The sequence below is a fragment of the Lissotriton helveticus genome, chromosome 3_1 (assembly GCF_964261635.1).
Source record: "Lissotriton helveticus chromosome 3_1, aLisHel1.1, whole genome shotgun sequence".
In the NCBI taxonomy this organism is placed as follows: Eukaryota; Metazoa; Chordata; class Amphibia; order Caudata; family Salamandridae; genus Lissotriton; species Lissotriton helveticus.
This window is the reverse complement of record NC_136061.1, coordinates 850,760,880-850,781,229: the sequence shown is the minus strand read 5'-3', so window position 1 is coordinate 850,781,229 and position 20,350 is coordinate 850,760,880. Positions and strand designations below refer to the sequence as shown.

At 42.8% G+C, this 20,350-nt stretch overlaps 1 protein-coding gene across 1 annotated transcript in view; it reads right to left on the bottom strand.

Annotated features, from left to right (window-relative positions):
• The window catches only part of LOC144823032 (protein argonaute-3), a 1,185,091-nt gene that overhangs the window by 786,696 nt on the left and 378,045 nt on the right, over window positions 1–20,350 (bottom strand). The window contains exon 4 of the mRNA XM_078681169.1: window positions 2,023–2,231. Coding sequence (XP_078537295.1) covers window positions 2,023–2,231 — 209 coding nt within the window. The remainder of the gene's footprint in view (window positions 1–2,022; window positions 2,232–20,350) is intronic.

Below are 20,350 nucleotides of genomic sequence, written 5' to 3'. Positions count from 1 at the left end.
GTGTGTCCTGCATAGTGTGTGGGGGTGTTAACAAGTTGTTTGAGTCCGAGATTGGTGAGGTTGTCCAGGAGGGTGTTAGTGTTACTGTTGTTGCTCTTTTCCAGGTGGAAATTGAGGTCTCCCAGTAGAATGTATTCTTCCGAGGGGAGGGCGTGTGGGGTGATGAAGTCAGTGATGTCTTCGCTGAATCTAGTGCGGGGTCCTGGTGGCCTGTAGAGGAGGGTGCCTCTAAGTGTGGTCTTGGGGTCGGTGTGGATCTGGAAGTGAAGGTGTTCGGCGATAGCTAGTTTGTCTTCTGAGCTGGTTGAGACGCGGATGGTGTTCTTGTGGACGATGGCGATGCCTCCTCCTGTTTGGAGGGTGCGGTCCTTACAGATGATCTTGTAGCCGTCCGGGATGGCTATGGTGATGTCTGGAGCTGAAGAGGCATTCATCCAAGTTTCTGTTAGGAAGGCGATGTCCGGAGAGATGGTGTCGAGTAGATTCCAAAGGTCGATGGCGTGTTTGTGAACAGAGCGGGTGTTGAGAAGGATGCATTTGAGGTGGTTGGTATTGGATCTTTGTTTGATGTTTGAGGGTTTGGTGTAGGTCTTAATGCAGCTGAATTTGCAGGAGTGGCAGGTGAAGGGTCCGTGGATGTGTCCTGGTGCTGCTTGGGCGCAGTTAGGGAATCGGCCGGGGTTAAGTGCTAAGAGGGTGGAGGCGTTGTATGTAATGCGGGTGGGGTGGGTGGTACGGGTGCCAGGGGGTCTGGCGCTGGGCGCGGTCCAGGCGCGGACGGGCGTAGATGGGCTTACCTTTGGCGCACCTTCGGCGCGGCCGCAGAGCGTGGACGCTGCGCGTTGGGACATCTGCCTTAAATGGATAGTGGAGGGGGCGGAGCGTGGGAGGGGCAGCTGGGAGGCGGTCACGGGGAGGTAGAGGCGGGCCAGGAGAGATGACAACAACAACAAAATGGTGGCTAACAGAGTCAAAACGAAACCGGGGCACAGTCAAAGTAAAGGCAGAGCTATTTCCACACAATTACAGACCAATGGTGGATCCGGCCAGAAGCGCTATGTAAACAAATGACAAGCAGCTCACAAGTAATTGCAGAAACGAGTTGCGTGCAGAAGCGCGATGTTATTTCAATATGTGCAGAATGCGAAAACGGTATTCAGGCAGCAAATTACAAAGGTAACAGTTCTGTGCAAGAGCGCTGTATGAAATCAATGCAAGCAGCGCTGTATGGAATCAATGCAAGCAGCTAACGATACCAGTACTCGTTCCAGGGCCAAGGGAGCGTGGGGAGCGACCGTGCAGGAGCGAGTCCAGGCGGTCAATAGATGAGATGAGTTAATAGATGAGTTAAAACTCTTTTCTATCCTCTCATCGCCTTGAGCACTAACTGATCTTGCTAGCTCTCATTTCACTCAATCTGCAGTGCTTATAGAAGGAGCAATAACTTTGGTAATATCAATGTAATTTGTTTAACAGTTCTAACAATTTTAACATAAACTCTATGGCCTGTAAGCCAGATGTCGGTACTAGAAAAAATATGTTCTGATATCAGTGTTTATGTGAAGAAACACTGCCAAGAAGTGGAGCTTGGACAGGCAACTTACATCAGGGTCAGAGCTGGAAAAGTTTATGAATATGGAGACTGTAATATTACACGATACAGCCAAAAATGTAGAGCCTGTTATCTAGGTGCACAAATAATATATTTCAAAATGATCTTCTGCATAATCTAAAATAGCTGATTAAAGAAACCTGGGAATAAGTGCAATATATAAACTATACACCTATAAATTAACTGAACAGTTTCTAATATTACGAGTACAAGGTTAAGTAACTCGAAAAAACAACAAGCACATCTACAGGCTCATTTAAAACGGGTATATATAAAAACATTTATCGAAGCAGTTTGTGTGTAAACGTGTTTGTAAATGTGTACAGTCTATTAAAATGACAAGTACTGGTACAGATGTACAGAAGCAAGCACACATGTAATTAATTAGGCACCGCTTATGCAAACCTTACTTCATGGAGGGAAGGTGGCGTAGCACCACATCCACTGCATGGACAGGGTTAGTGCTGATTGGCTTGTCCAGCTCCAGGGGCTCAGGAATTGTGTGTCCTGTCAGTACCTCGTGCAGTAAATGCCAGCTTATACGGGAGACAAATTTAATTGACACTTTGAAGGGACGGTCTTTCCCCCCATCTCCTGGAAGCGTGACATCCAAATCAACCTGCAAATGTAGGAAAAACAAGGTGTTAAACAGCGAACTCGTCTGAATTCAGCACTTAAAGCACACCTGATATGGCAATTTTCAGCTGAGAATGTTACAAATGCAAGCATTTCTTGATATCAGAATTACTGAAACCTTCATATAGCCGGCTGAAGCCTTCCTTATCTTAGCTACTGTAGCTGTTAACTAGGAATGACAGTCTAGAACGTGGAACAAAATTTCCCAAACCCGTCTCTCCTTCCAAGTTGCACGTTCTCTCTGAAACAAATGTACATGACTATAGTGATTGTCTTAAATTACTTTGGCCAAAATCTAGGCACCAGTCTAAGTTTTACTTATTCAAAAAGTCCTGTTTAGCCATCTGTAGTTCAAAGTTTAATATGTGTTCTTATCCTATGTGATGGGAGGAATGCTTGCAATTTGTCTAACCACTGGAAATCGCCTAGGGTAGCATCCCAACCCACCGTTCTTTCATTCAACATGTCATCTCAGTTTGGATCCAGTCTTATGCAAATCAGCCTTGACCCTGCTCCTCATGGGAACAGTCCAGCTCGAACTGCCAAGCCAGGTCCTCCCTGAACCGGAACAAAAGCAACCCATGACTAGTTTCACCCTAGCTGGACTGTTCCCATGAGTAGCAGGGTCAAGACTGATTTGGAAACTGGGTCCAAACTGGGGTCATATGGTGAGCAAAAGAGCAAATGGTGGAGTGCTACCTGAGCTACTGCCAGAGGTTAGACCTATTGCAAGCAGCCTCTCATCACCTTTTGTGTGTTTCATGTACCGCCCTACATGACATGGGTATGCCCAGACGTGGGTCCATGCTCACTGTGTCACGGGAACCAAGCTGTACCCGGATGATGGGCCATTAACTAGGGTGGAACTTGTCCGGGGTTGCTTGTCTTCTGGTTCAGGGAGGACCTGGTTTGGCAGTTCAGGTTGGACTGCTTCGATGAGCAGCAGGGTCAAGACTGATTTTTATATGGCTGGGTCCAAACTGAGGTGACATGGCAAGCAAAAGAACAATGGGTTGGAGTGCTATATCGAGCTATTGCCAGTGGCTAGACTTATTGCAAGCAGTCTCCCTTCAGCTTTTGTGTTTTTCATGTGGAAGCGCCTGCTAACCCAGAGTGACCCGAAATGTGAAGATAAAAGGAGTAACAAACATTTCAGTATTAGCACAGGAGGAGTAATGCGAGTAACAGTAGGTCCAGGAAAAGTTAAATCAATCCTACACTATACCACACGTTTGATGTGCCGCACGTATCATTGAGAAACGCAGGTGTGTATGCACATTTAGTTCTACATCACAAATTGCTAAACAGGTGACAGAGCATAGAGTAAAATAACCACTTGTTTACTGAGATGGCAGATCGAGATGGCAGATCTCTCTGCAAACATGCCACTGAAATTTGGAAAACCATCTCCACCCTCACCCCCGACGTAACCTTCATTACAGAGACATGGCTCACCTCAGTATCGGCCACGGACATTGCCACGGCAACACCCATTGGCTACAAGATGAAACACCACAACCGCACCAACAAACATGGAGGTGACAAGGAATCAATCACCTGCACCATCACCAACGTCGAGACCACACCAACCATGGAACACAAGAACCTCCAGCACCCCACCAACAACATCAAAGGTACCCTCGCATACAGACCACCTGGCTCAGGTGCCTGACACAGCGACGCCATCACTGAACTCATTACCCCTCTCGCCACTGAATTGCCCTTCTGGGAGACCTCAACTTCCACCTAGACGACACCACTGACACCAACTCCACTGACCTCATGGAAAGACTAGACAACATTGGCCTCAGCCAGCTATTCACTGACCCCACGCACAAAGCAGGACAAACGCTAGACCTGATCTTCACGCCCAGCAACAGAATCAGATACAACAACATCTCGGAACTCACCTGGTCGGACCACTCCATCATACGCTTCACACTCACCGGACTTGCCGGCACAGTCCCCAATGGATACAGTGCTCCCTTCCGCATCTGGTCAATGCTCATGCAACAACAATGAAGTAACACCCTCACCATCACATAGCCTCTAAGACAACCCCAACCTGGACAAGGCAGTACAGAACTTCAAAGACTTGATCACCAGCTCCGCAGACCGATTCGCCCCCACCAAACCAGCCAAAATGGACAGACCCTCCAAACAAGCCATGGAACTCAGCACATCAAAATGCAAATGCAAACAGCTAGAAAGAAGATGGCACACTAGAAGGAACCACACTGACAGAGCCACCTTCAAATCTGCCCTTCAGCAACTCACGGTGAGCAAGGCCAGTTGTGGCTGAAACGCGTTGGTGGGGTGAAGCAGTAATTAAATAAGGCTTTAAAGAGTACCCTGGCTGTGCCGCCTCTTTTGTTCAACAACATATATATATATATATATATATACATACATATATATATATATATATACATACATATATACATTACCTACTGGCGGTCGCCAGTAGGTATATATAGTTAGGATTTTTTCTCTATGGGTTTTTTGAAAATTCTATGTCTAATAACTTTGGCGTTTGTGGACGGAATTGGCTGAAATTTTCAGGAAAATGGCACATTTTGTTTCTGAGCAGCCCTTGAAAATTTGGGGGGGGTTCGTCCAGTGGGGGCCGAGAAAAAAGGGGGGTCCCAAAACGTGTTTTTAACATTGAGTTTTCCATAGGGCGGTTGGCCTCACTTTTAGCCCGAACGGCTGAATGGATTTGCACGAAACTTGGCAAAATTGTAGGGACTGGTAGCCCGATGTGCCTTTTGTAGGTCTCAATATATGTGCTCCAGTGGATTTTGAGAAATTAACGTTTAAAAAAAGATATATATCTGTAACAGCGGACCGGGCAGCGCACTGGTTCGCGGACTTTTCGCGCAACGGAGCTTTGTGAAGCGAAGCTGATTGGTTCTCCGGCGTCTGTCAACATTCCAAACAGTCCGTAGCGGCCGCCATCTTGTCTCTCGGTAGGATCGAGAGACAAGAGGAGGTCAAAACAAAGGGGGAAATAACTATAAGGGGGCATAGTAGATCCTCGCTGACCCCCTAGGTTTGATGTGGAGGTTTTAAAAGGGCCCCGCGGGGCAAAAAAAAAAATAATAATAATAATCGAACGGCTGAATGGATTTGCACGAAACTTGGCAAAATTGTAGGGACTGGTAGCCCGATGTGCCTTTGCTAGGTCTCAATATATGTGCTCCAGTGGATTTTGAGAAATTAACGTTCAAAAAAAGATATATATCTGTAACAGCGCTCCGCTTCGCGTAACGGAGGTTTGCGAAGCTGATTGGTCATTCTGTCACTGGGCTATAGTTGGGCTACATCTGGCTGATATTTGGGCTACATTTGTTTTTTTGTGTGTCTGGCGGCCATCTTTGGGCTACATTGGGCTACATTGGGCTTCATTGGGCTACATTCGGCTAATTAGCAAATAGCTCATCGCAAACTAGGAATGGTAAAGAATCGCTATTTATTCCTTAAAGTTCGCTATTTAGGAAATGCAAAAAACTTTGATGATATATATGGCGGTTCATCTCTAACAAGATAAGAAGCATAGGGATACATTTATGATGACTGGCGCATCACCAGGGATGTGTTAGTCATTCTGTGCCGCTGTTCCGTCACCTATGGTGTGCTGCATTTACAATGCGGCGCATCATGGGGCAAAAACAGCACAGATGCGTGATGTATCTGTGCCGTAAAGGTGGCGCATTGCTGGAGTTGTATCGCAAGTGTGATGAAGCTCCAGCAAGGGTCGGGGGTGCCCCTGTCGCAGGGTTTCTGTTCTCACACAGAACTGTGGACAGAGGATTGGAACCTCGGCGAATGCATTGCTGGAGTTGTATCGCAAGTGTGATGAAGCTCCAGCAAGGGTCGGGGGTGCCCCTGTCGCAGGGTTTCTGTTCTCACACAGAACTGTGGACAGAGGATTGGAACCTCGGCGAATTAGGGTGTCCCAAAACTCACGTTAGTAATCAAAAACTCCTTAGCAAGCTAGGTACAGTGTCACATTGGATATAACAAACTCTCAATGTTTAGACAATCCAGAATATGAACTTATAGTACCTCAGGATACGTGGAACTCATGAACAGTCGGTCGTTATAGATTTCTTAGAAACCAGAAAATGGAGTTAAGAAGAACAGATGTGTATTTGAAATGTTTATTTACTAATGCCGTCTTCTCAGGCGTAGTACCTTAGATAATAAAAGTACACATATTATCAGTAGCAAAATTACCAGCATAGTTACTAGTACATAAAAAGTGAATGGTGATAGTATGTTAACATGCTGTAAATGAATAAGAGTTAGCAACACTTATAAGCAGCCGCGGGCCGTGGAGGGAGTTACGGTGAGGCAGGGAGGCGGGGAGGGGGAGAAGCAGGGTGGAGAATACAAGTACACATATTATCAGTAGCAAAATTACCAGCATAGTTACTAGTACATAAAAAGCGAATGGTGACAGTATGTTAACATGCTGTAAATGAATAAGAGTTAGCAACACTTATAAGCAGCCGCGGGCCGTGGAGGGAGTTACGGTGGGGCAGGGAGGCGGGGAGGGGGAGGGGCAAGGTAGAGAGGGCTCCACCCTGCTTCTCCCCCTCCCCGCCTCCCTGCCCCATCGTAACTCCCTCCACGGCCCGCGGCTGCTTATATCTCACCCTCCCTAATACACATATTATATTATTTGCTAAGAAGGTCTCTTTGTGTTGGTTTAGGGCGTGCCCATACTTTAGTGTCTTAGATTTGAAGGAATCACATCAGCATACACCAGCTCTCTCTTCATGTGAACCGCATCAACTGTTGTGTATGTGTGTTCGGCAAAGCAATATAAAACCCGCCTCATGCCCAGAATTGGCAGAAGTTGCACTTATGTTATGAGTATGAAGTCGTGGAGATCAGACCTCATAACAATTCTGTATCGTGTTGTTCTTGAAACTTTAGCACTCGCTGTACAGATATAGTTTAACAAGTAAAGCAGATAGTAGACCAATAACATATTATTCTCATGTAAACCACGATGAACTACTAGGTGGAAAGCTAAAGCAACAACTAAGTGTCGTGTGCAGAAGTTGCAAAAAAGGAAAAATGGCGTTTAAACCGGTAATGAGCCCATGCTAACTTAACACGGTGTAAAGATATCCAGGACCTAGATGACACCTCCTCATGATCCGGAAACGAACTGAATAAGATAATAGAAGTGCCATCTCATGAGAGCAGATTGCAAGTTTATATGTGGACGGTCCGCAAGGTAAAGCATTAAAAACTAGGAAAATTTAATGCTAAAGAAAAATAAAACAGCCAAGTACTTTATCGAGTCTTAAGCCAATAGGCAAGGTAAATAATAAAAACTTGACAAATAAGTTAATGAATTGTCAATGAAATGCTAGTACTCAGCATATCAAACATGAAAAAGGTCTATGACATAACTGTGTATGCAAAATAAGCTGCAACAGCCTCCAATAGGAAGTCACCGTCTTCATCCGAAAACAGTTCAGCCATCCAATTTAAAAGCGGAAAAGAACATACGTGCTCTCCCAGCACCGGATCCTCTATCACCATCAGAGGACAGCTCGGTGGGTTTTCAAGAAAGCTCTGTTCCAAGAAAGACTGTGCTGCCGCCAGTAAATTCCAGGGACCAAGTAGTCCATGCATCAATGCCACAGCCATAATCCTTTCGCCAGGACAAACCAACTCGTGAGTAATGATAGGAGTCATCAGCTGATTAAAGTCGACGTCAGGAGAAACCGATCCGCAGAGACACAAATCAATGGCCCAATCGAAATCACAGGTCAGGCAGTGAAATACAGGCTGGATACAGGTGAAGTAGGAGAACCGAAAAGATAATCCATATGCCGTGCTTAATATCGCCAACGGCATTGTGCCATAATATTCTAGCATGCGATTGCGGAACAGTGTCAGCAGCTGCAGGGTCGGAGGTTGCATAGGAGGGACATCCATATTTAAAAATGTAAAAAAGCACAAGAGCGTCCGCTGGTAATGCAAGTAAAAATGCCAATCCACGAACCAGAGTGCAGAAAATACAATGAAAGGAAGTAGGGATGACTCCAAAGATTTTCTCAAATGAAGTCACGAGGCCACTGGTAACAACTTTAAAAAAGTGTGTCAGGGACTTTGTGGAGGATGCGTTAAAGATAGTCGGAAACATGTTGCTGAAATTGAAAGGCAAATCTTAATTGAAAAGGGTGTGCACCTCTGTACGGGTGTTCGCTATGTGAAGTACGAAAGTTTCACGGGCCGAACTCAAGGCCACCTCTCTCTGAGACAAAAGAGCTCTTATTCTTGCCATGCCGTTGAAACGTGTCCCAAGGTTGGTATTTGTGGCCAGATTGAAAACTCCCTATGTTCATGTGTGGGAGGAAATAGAACATTTCTGCAGCAAATAACCCGTTCACTTACTGTTACGATAAAAGGAATACTTTTAATTAACTCAGAACAATCTTCATTATTGAGCATCAAATAACTACCATTTTCCAACAACTTGAACGTGGGGATGATAGCAGGAACTGGCGTGCCTTGCAACACGCAAGCCATATTTGGTCGGTGTTTGTTGCATGAACCGTGTAACTGTATGTGCCTACACATTAGTGAATGATCTGGCGTCTCAGTGCATTCCTCTCCATTCAGATAAACTTCTTGATCATCTTTGAAACATCTGTATGTGTATGGAAGCGACCAGACCTCATGAAGAAAAGCACTACCTAAAGGTTCATAACGACCTATTGGTATATATTTCATACAATTTGAAAACTTATATAAAGCAAAAGGCAGCGTTATTAAACCGTGGATAAGGCATGTTGTCAAAAAACCCGCAATCCTCTGCTGATGATGTCACTGAGCATGTCATGAATGATGTAATATGTGACATCATCAGCAGTGGATTACGGGTAATAGTATCTCTAGTTTACTCCCCTATAGCTGTCTTTATTTTAACATAAGTGTGTGTTTCCCTCCCTTATACTTACTGTTTTTGGTTCGCTTCCAGTTCGCGTACCGGCGAGCGAACTAGGAAGCGAACTAAGAGAAATAGAGGTTGGCACAGTTCCAAATATTGTACCAATTTTTTAATAACGGGGAGGTAGTTCTGAAAAGAACTTTTTTTTTTATTTTTCTGAACATTTTTTTACTGTTTTTGAATTTTTCGGAACAGTTTTATATTTTTTGGGGTTTTTCTTGGAGGGGGCAATGAAAACGATTCATTGTAAAGGGCTCAACAGGAGCAACAAAACAAAAAAAAGAAGTATTTATTATTTTGGGCGTTTCGGACAAACTTGCATATGATAGTCAATAGCTCTGTTGATCAGAGTGATGCTTCTTTCTCCGTAGGAAATGAATCCATCGCAAAATACGCAGGTGTGTTTTACTTCACCAAATCTCATTTGTATATTTGGCACCATCTCCCTGCCCTCTGGTCCCGTTACTTCCGGTACAACAGATCTTCTGGCCATAATAGGGAGATTATCTAGGTCGTTCCGAAACTGTGCAGCACTGTAGTTGTTAGGATGCCACCTAGTCATATGGCGATGCATTGTGTAGTTTCCGAAACTGTATTTTTTGTCGGTCCCTCTGGACAGTCTATCTTGACATATAAGGCAAGTTACGTATCTTGCATTTACTTTTTTCTGACCTTTGGGAATTTAAAAAAATTGCCAAATGAAGTTTTCTTTCCGGTGAGACGTCCTGGGCTGCTCAGGCAAAAACTGCCTCTCTTCGTGCTCGTCCTCCTGTTCCTCTTCTTCTTCTTCTTGTTGAATTATAACTTGAGCAGGTGGTCCACTCTTCCTTGGATGTGGTGGAGGTGGTGGGGAAGCACCAGCTGAAGCTACTAATGAAGCCATTGCTCAGTGATCACAAAGGGTCTTTCTCTCACAATGATGAAAGTCAGAGTGAGGAAAGAAGGAGGGATTTTCATCATTTGGGAAAAACAAGAGTTCTCAACCAATCAAAAGTGTTCATTTTAGATTATATGACCTAGTCTTACATCATTAGGAAACCAAAAGTGAAATGAACCAATGAAAAGTGTTATTACCAAGTCACATGACTTGCTGTGTTTACGTTAACCGCTTTGCAGGGCCTCCCGGTTTGCTTCCAGAAACCTGCGCTTTGCGACTCGCTTCGCGTACCAGTTCGCTAACGTAGTACGTCATATGACGTATCACGCGACAACGTGAAACGTCATGCGGACGGGAGGCGTCACGATGTTGTTTTGTAACGCGGCACTTGCGGTAAAGAAACGTTTACCGGCTCGCGGTCTATTTCGCGGCATCAAGGTCAGCTAACGGGAAGCTTCCCGATTTGCGAAGCGGGAACGAAGAAAAAAAAATATTTAAAAAAAAAATTATTCATAAACATATAAAATATATTTTTGGATTTAAAGAAGAATACATTTTACAGCTACAGATATTAGCTGTTAAAAAACCAATGAAATTCACAGAAAAAAACATAGGTTATGGACCATATATAGTTAGGAATTAGCATTTACAAAACCTTGAAAATTCACTGAAAAAACCATAGGTTATAGACCATATATAGTTAGGAATTAGCATTTACAAAACCTTGAAAATTCACTGAAAAAACCATAGGTTATAGACCATATATAGTTAGGAATTAGCATTTAAAAAACCTTATTTTACTCACACAAAACCATTGAAATTCCATATATAGTTAGTTGCACTAACTATATATCGTGCACCCGCAATCCACTGCTGATCATGTCACATATTACATCATTCATGACATGGTCAGTGACATCACTGATGACATCACTGATGACATCTCATTTGACATCATTCTTGTGCTAATACGATAAACCTCTTCAGACTCTAATATAACCTTAGATACACTCAGTGTATACAGACACTCACACACTGCCACTCATCCATGGAGTTACTCACACACCCAGTCAGTCATGCAAAGAAACAATCTCACCTCCATTTCTTCAACTATACAGTTAAACACACCTTACTTATTGAAACATATACTAACACATATTTACTCTCTTATACAATCCCTGATACAAGTTCACAATGATCGATACAACCACTCACTCATTCAGTGGCTCTCATGCACAGTTATTTATATATGCCAACTCTCACATGTACTGTGTTTTACATATGTACTTACTATGACATGTAGCATTGAGATATCCATTCACTCATCAATACACTCATGCACACAGTCAACTGCCCATGTAGCTGTTTCCACATGCACTCTTGAACTCATACACCTAGTGAATAAACTGCTCACACATCTATGCATAGAGTCTCACACCTTCCAGCCACCCCCACACAAACTCAATCTCCCATAGAAATACTTGGGCAACCAATTAATAACACATATAGCCTCTCGTATAGCTAATGATCAACACATGCAGCAGTTTACAGAACAACAGACATAATGATGCACAAATTAAGACAGTTTAGTCACTAACCCATGCATTCAGTGAGACACATTTAATCACTCACTCATACAGTCAGTCATGCACCTACTAAATCCTTCATCCAGACACTTATACATCCACTCAAGACATATTTTAACTTTACAGAAAAATACAGTCACTGGATGTTGTCATCAGTGATGTCATTTGAGATGTCATCAGTGATGTCATCAGTGATGTCACTGACCATGTCATGAATGATGTAATATGTGACATGATCAGCAGTGGATTGCGGGTGCACGATATATAGTTAGTGCAACTAACTATATATGGAATTTCAATGGTTTTGTGTGAGTAAAATAAGGTTTTTTAAATGCTAATTCCTAACTATATATGGTCTATAACCTATGGTTTTTTCAGTGAATTTTCAAGGTTTTGTAAATGCTAATTCCTAACTATATATGGTCTATAACCTATGGTTTTTTCAGTGAATATATATATACATACATATATACATATATATATATATACATACATATATATATATATATATATATATATATATACATATATACATACATATATACATACATACATATATACATACATATATATATACATTACCTACTGGCGATAGCCAGCAGGTATATATAGTTAGGATTTTTTTCCTATGGGATTTTTGAAAATTCTATGTCGAATAACTTTGGCGTTTGAGGACAGAATTGGCTGAAATTTTCAGGAAAATGGAACATTTTGTTTCTGAGCAGCCCCTGAAAATTTGGGGGGGTTTCGTCAAGGGGGGGCCGAGAAAAAAGGGGGGTCCCAAAATGTGTTTTTCCCATGCAATTTTCCATAGGGCGGTTGGCCTCACTTTTAGCCTGAACGGCTGAATGGATTTACACCAAACTTGGCAAAATTGTAGGGACTGGTAGCCCGATGTGCCTTTGCTATGTCTCAAGATATAGGCTCCAGTGGTTTTTACGAAAAGTAACTTTGAAAAATATATATTGGGCTACATTGGGCTATATATATGTTGGAGCCCAAATGTAGCCCAATGTAGCCCAATGTAGCCCAATGTAGCCCAAAGATGGCCACCAGAGACAAAAAAAACAAATGTAGCCCAAATATCAGCCAGATGTAGCCCAACTATAGCCCAATGACAGAATGTCCCAGAGTGTTCTAAAGAACAACTAGAGTGCTAACAGTCCTACTTATTACAAAGGTATGGCACACCTGAAGCCATCTTGATTGGAATAAAGTGGTAACTCTTAAAACATTTAATTTAAAAATGAACAAAATGAGGGGGTTCATTTTGCCATTGAAAGTATGATTAGCGAATATATGACGAAATCCCGCATACCATCAGTCCGCAAAAAAAATCCCGCATGTACTATTAGGCCGCAAATTAAAATAACGAAAACTTTTAGAACGAATATGCCTTTAGCATACACTAAACAACTAAACTACCCTAAACCCTAAAACACTACCCCCAGCATGACCCTACACTAGACAAACAGTACAACACTACCCTAAACCCTAAAACACTACCCCCAGCATGACCCTACACAAACACTACAACACTACCCTAAACCCTAAAACACTACCCCCAGCATGACCCTACACTACGCAAACACTACAACACTACCCAAAACCCTAAAACACTACACCCCAGCATGACCCTACACTACGCAAACACTACACTACCCTAAACCCTAAAACACTACCCCCAGCATGACCCTACACTACACAAACACTACAACACAACCCTAAACCCTAAAACACTACCCCCAGCATGACCCTACACTACGCAAACACTACAACACAACCCTAAACCCTAAAACACTACCCCCAGCATGACCCTACACTACGCAAACACTACAACACTACCCTAAACCCTAAAACACTACCCCCAGCATGACCCTACACTACGCAAACACTACAACACTACCCTAAACCCTAAAACACTACCCCCAGCATGACCCTACACTACGCAAACACTACAACACTACCCTAAACCCTAAAACACTACCCCCAGCATGACCCTACACTACGCAAACACTACAACACTACCCTAAACCCTAAAACACTACCCCCAGCATGACCCTACACTACGCAAACACTACAACACTACCCAAAACCCTAAAACACTACCCCCAGCATGACCCTACACTACGCAAACACTACAACACTACCCAAAACCCTAAAACACTACCCCCCAGCATTACCCTACACTACGCAAACACTACAACACTACCCAAAACCCTAAAACACTACCCCCAGCATGACCCTACACTACGCAAACACTACAACACTACCCAAAACCCTAAAACACTACCCCCAGCATGACCCTACACTACGCAAACACTACAACACTACCCAAAACCCTAAAACACTACACCCCAGCATGACCCTACACTACGCAAACACTACAACACTAACCAAAACCCTAAAACACTACACCCCAGCATGACCCTACACTACGCAAACACTACAACACTACCCAAAACCCTAAAACACTACCCCCAGCATGACCCTACACTACGCAAACACTACAACACTACCCAAAACCCTAAAACACTACCCCCAGCATGACCCTACACTACGCAAACACTACAACACTACCCTAAACCCTAAAATACTACACCCCAGCATGACCCTACACGACGCAAACACTACAACACTACCCAAAACCCTAAAACACTACCCCCAGCATGACCCTACACTACGCAAACACTACAACACTATCCTAAACCCTAAAACACTACGCCCAGCATGACCCTACACTACGCAAACACTACAACACTACCCTAAACCCTAAAACACTAGCCCCAGCATGACCCTACACTACGCAAACACTACAACACAACCCTAAACCCTAAAACACTACCCCCAGCATGACCCTACACTACGCAAACACTACAACACTACCCTAAACCCTAAAACACTACCCCCAGCATGACCCTACACTACGCAAACACTACAACACAACCCTAAACCCTAAAACACTACCCCCAGCATGACCCTACACTACGCAAACTCTACAACACTACCCAAAACCCTAAAACACTACCCCCCAGCATGACCCTACACTACGCAAACACTACAACACTACCCAAAACCCTAAAACACTACCCCCAGCATGACCCTACACTACGCAAACACTACAACACTACCCAAAACCCTAAAACACCACCCCCAGCATGACCCTACACTACGCAAACACTACAACACTACCCAAAACCCTAAAACACTACACCCCAGCATGACCCTACACTACGCAAACACTACAACACTACCCAAAACCCTAAAACACTACACCCCAGCATGACCCTACACTACGCAAACACTACAACACTACCCAAAACCCTAAAACACTACCCCCAGCATGACCCTACACTACGCAAACACTACAACACTACCCAAAACCCTAAAACACTACCCCCAGCATGACCCTACACTACGCAAACACTACAACACTATCCTAAACCCTAAAACACTACGCCCAGCATGACCCTACACTACGCAAACACTACAACACTACCCTAAACCCTAAAACACTAGCCCCAGCATGACCCTACACTACGCAAACACTACAACACAACCCTAAACCCTAAAACACTACCCCCAGCATGACCCTACACTACGCAAACACTACAACACTACCCAAAACCCTAAAACACCACCCCCAGCATGACCCTACACTACGCAAACACTACAACACTACCCAAAACCCTAAAACACTACACCCCAGCATGACCCTACACTACGCAAACACTACAACACTACCCAAAACCCTAAAACACTACACCCCAGCATGACCCTACACTACGCAAACACTACAACACTACCCAAAACCCTAAAACACTACCCCCAGCATGACCCTACACTACGCAAACACTACAACACTACCCAAAACCCTAAAACACTACCCCCAGCATGACCCTACACTACGCAAACACTACAACACTATCCTAAACCCTAAAACACTACGCCCAGCATGACCCTACACTACGCAAACACTACAACACTACCCTAAACCCTAAAACACTAGCCCCAGCATGACCCTACACTACGCAAACACTACAACACAACCCTAAACCCTAAAACACTACCCCCAGCATGACCCTACACTACGCAAACACTACAACACTACCCTAAACCCTAAAACACTACCCCCAGCATGACCCTACACTACGCAAACACTACAACACAACCCTAAACCCTAAAACACTACCCCCAGCATGACCCTACACTAAACAACCACCACAACTCTACACTACACTAACACAACACTACACTACACAACACTACACTACACTACACAATCACTAACCCACGAAAAAATTAACACAAACCCACTTACCTCTCTCGTCATCGTGGTTTTCACAACGCAAATGCATTTACCATACATGCCTTTAAAACGTAATTCTTTGTAAAGGCATGCGCGATAAATGCACATGCGTTTTGAAAAAATGCGGGATAATGGTATGCGAGGTCAATGACCTTGCGGGATAATGGTATGCGGACTGAAAGTCTGCGGGATAAAAAATGCGGGGAAAATGGCTGCAAACCATGATTAGCAGCAGACTTCCCTGGTGAGCACTAGCTTTACTACAGTGATCTAATGAGCAACTAGAGTGCTAACATTCAGAATTTATGGCAAATGTGTGACACATCTGAATGCCTTCTTGATAGAACCAAAGTAAACAAGCATTGAAAATGCAATAGATCTCGCCCTCGTTTAAGTTAAAGCCATTCTGTTTGTAATGAGGTGACTTTTTAGCTTTGCTTTTATTAGTGTTTTTAAAACTTTCATGTAAATAACATGCATATGTATGCATATATGTATATGTATGCATGCATTTATATTTATATAGATATGCAGATTATATATGTTTATATATGTATATTACCTACTGGCGATAGCCAGTGGGTATATATAGTTAGGATTTTTTCTCTATGGGATTTCTGAAAATTCTATGTCTAATAACTTTGGCGTTTGTGGACGGAATTGGCTGAAATTTTCAGGAAAATGGCACATTTTGTTTCTGAGCAGCCCCTGAAAATTTGGGGGGGTTTCGTCAAGGGGGGGCCGAGAAAAAAGGGGGTCCCAAAACGCGTTTTTCCCATTCATTTTTCCATAGGGCGGTTGGACTCACTTTTAGCTCGAACGGCTGAATAGATTTACATGAAACTTGGCAAAATTGTAGATATGGTTTGCCCGACGTGCCTTTGCTATGTCTCAATATATGTGCTCCAGTGGATTTTGAGAAATTAACGTTTAAAAAAAAATATATATCTGTGACAGCGCTCCGGTTAGCGCCCCGGTTCGCGTACCTGACGCGTAACGGAACTTCGCGAAGTGAAGCTGATTGGCTCTCCGGTGTCTGTCAACATTCTAAACAGTCCGGAGCGGCCGCCATCTTGTCTCTCGGTACGATCGAGAGACAAGATGTGGTGAAAAACGAAGGGGGAAATGAAGGAAAGGGGGCAAGGTAGACCACTCCTGACCCCCTAGGATTGATGAGGGGGATATTAAAGTGCCCCGCGGGGCAAAAAAAAAAAAAAATTTTTTTGCGATTTTACGCCGTAGAGGCGCGTCCCGGTACGCGAACCAGGCAGCTCACCGGGCAGCTCACCGGGCAGCTAACCGGGCAGCTAACCGGGCAGCTAACCGGCAGCGTAGCTGTCAACATTGTAAACAGTCCGGAGCGGCCGCCATCTTGTCTCTCGGTAGGTTCGAGAGACAAGATGTGGTGAAAAAAGAAGGGGGAAATGAAGGAAAGGGGGCAAGGTAAACCCCTCCTGACCCCCTAGGATTGATGAGGGGGATATTAAAGTCCCCAGCGATTTTTCGCGGTAGAGGCGCTTCCCGGTACGCGAACCGGGCAGCTAACCGGCAGCGTAGCGGGAGTCCGCCATCTTGTGTTTTTGGAGCGTCCGGTTCGCGTACCGGGTAGCGTCCCGGTAAGCGTAACAAGGGGAAAACCAAGAGAAACAGTAAAAAAAAAATTAAGGGAATAGATTTCCAGCAAACTTGGCAAAATTGTAGGGACTGTTTGTTTGATGTGCCTTTGCAAGGCCTCAAGATATGTGCACGTGTGGATTTTGTCTAATTAAGGTTAAAAAAAATATATATATCTGTAAGCGTGCTCCGGCACGCTTACGTTACGGGTTTTGTTTGCGCTGCAGAGCCGATACGTCACGGTTATGCGACGCGTCATGAGGCGTCTCACGTGGCTACGTGATACGTAATAAAGAATATATTTTACAGCTATAGATATTAGCTTTTAAAAAACCAATGAAATTCACTGAAAAAACCATAGGTTATAGACCATATATAGTTAGGAATTTGCATTTACAAAACCTTGAAAATTCACTGAAAAAACCATAGGTTAGAGACCATATATAGTTAGCTGGACATTTTATTGACATAAAACCAATGAAATTCCATATATAGTTAGTTGCACTAACTATATATCGCGCACCCGCAATCCACTGCTGATGATGTCACATATTACATCATTCATGACATGGTCAGTGACATCACTGATGACATCACTGATGACATCTCAAATGACATCTCAAATGACATCACTGATGACATCATGACACACCAATACCAGTTACTACATACGCACTCACTGATTCCTACGTCTACACACACATTCACTCATTCACCCATACAATCACTCATACATACAGTCACTCATTATTACAACACTATCATATGCACTCATACACCTATGCAGACACTCACACACTGCCACTCATCCATGGAGTTACTCACACACCTAGTCAGTCCTGTAAAGAATCAATCACACTTCCATTTCCTCATCTATACAGTTAAACACAGAACACCATACTTCAGTGACATCACTGATGACATCACTGATGACATCTCAAATGACATCACTGATGACATCTCAAATGACATCACTGATGACATCATGACACACCAATACCAGTTACTAAATACGCACTCACTGATTCCTACGTCTACACACACATTCACTCATTCACCCATACAATCACTCATACATACAGTCACTCATTATTAAAACACTATCATATGCACTCATACACCTAGTCAGTCCTGTGAAGAATCAATCACACTTCGATTTCCTCATCTATACAGTTAAACACAGAACACCATACTTTTCACACATATACTAACACATACTTACTCTCTTATACAATCACTGATACAAGTACACATTGATATGCACAGAGTCACACACCTCCCAGCCAGCCACACACACACTCAGTCTTCCATACATCCACTCATTCTTCAATATGTAAAACATATTTAAACTTTACAAAAACACACAGACACTAGATGATGTCATCAGTGATGTCATTTGAGATGTCATCAGTGATGTCATCAGTGATGTCATTTGAGATGTCATCAGTGATGTTATCAGTGATGTCACTGACCATGTCATGAATGATGTAATATGTGACATCATCAGCAGTGGATTGCGGGTGCGCGATATATGGTTAGTGCAACTAACTATATATGGAATTTCATTGGTTTTATGTCAATAAAATGTCCAGCTAACTATATATGGTCTCTAACCTATGGTTTTTTCAGTGAATATATATATACATACATACATACATATATACATACATATATATATATATAAAATCTCAGCATTATCTCGCCAGGAGCATATACATATATATATATATATATACATATACATATATATATACATATATACACATATATATATACATATATATATATATATATATATACATATATACATATATATATATATACATATATATATATTCACTGAAAAAACCATAGGTTATAGACCATATATAGTTAGGAATTAGCATTTACAAAACCTTGAAAATTCACTGAAAAAACCATAGGTTATAGACCATATATAGTTAGGAATTAGCATTTACAAAACCTTGAAAATTCACTGAAAAAACCATAGGTTATAGACCATATATAGTTAGGAATTAGCATTTAAAAAACCTTATTTTACTCACACAAAACCATTGAAATTCCATATATAGTTAGTTGCACTAACTATATATCGCGCACCCGCAATCCACTGCTGATGATGTCACATATTACATCATTCATGACATGGTCAGTGACATCACTGATGACATCATCCAGTGACTGTGTGTTTCTGTAAAGTTTAAATATGTTTTACATATTGAAGAATGAGTAGATGTAGAAGTGTCTGGATGAAGGATTTAGTAGGTGCGTGACTGACTGTATGAGTGAGTGATTAAATGTGTCTCACTGAGTGCATGGGTTAGTGACTAAACTGTCTTAATTTGTGCATCATTATGTCTGTTGTTCTGTAAACTGCTGCATGTGTTGATCAGTAGCTATATGAGTAACTATATGGGTTATTGATTGATTGCCCAAGTATTTGTATGGGAGACTGAGTGTGTGTGTGGCTGGCTGGGAGGTGTGTGACTCTGTGCAGATCAATGTGTACTTGTATCAATGATTGTATAAGAGAGTAATTATGTGTTAGTATATGTTTCAAAATGTAAGGTGCTCTATGTTTAACTGTATAGATTAGAAAATGGAAGTGTGATTGATTCTTTACAGGACTGACTAGGTGTGTGAGTAACTCCATGGATGAGTGACAGAGTGTGAGAGTCTGTATAGGTGTATGAGTGCATATGATAGTGTTGTAAAGATGAGTGATTGTATGTATGAATGA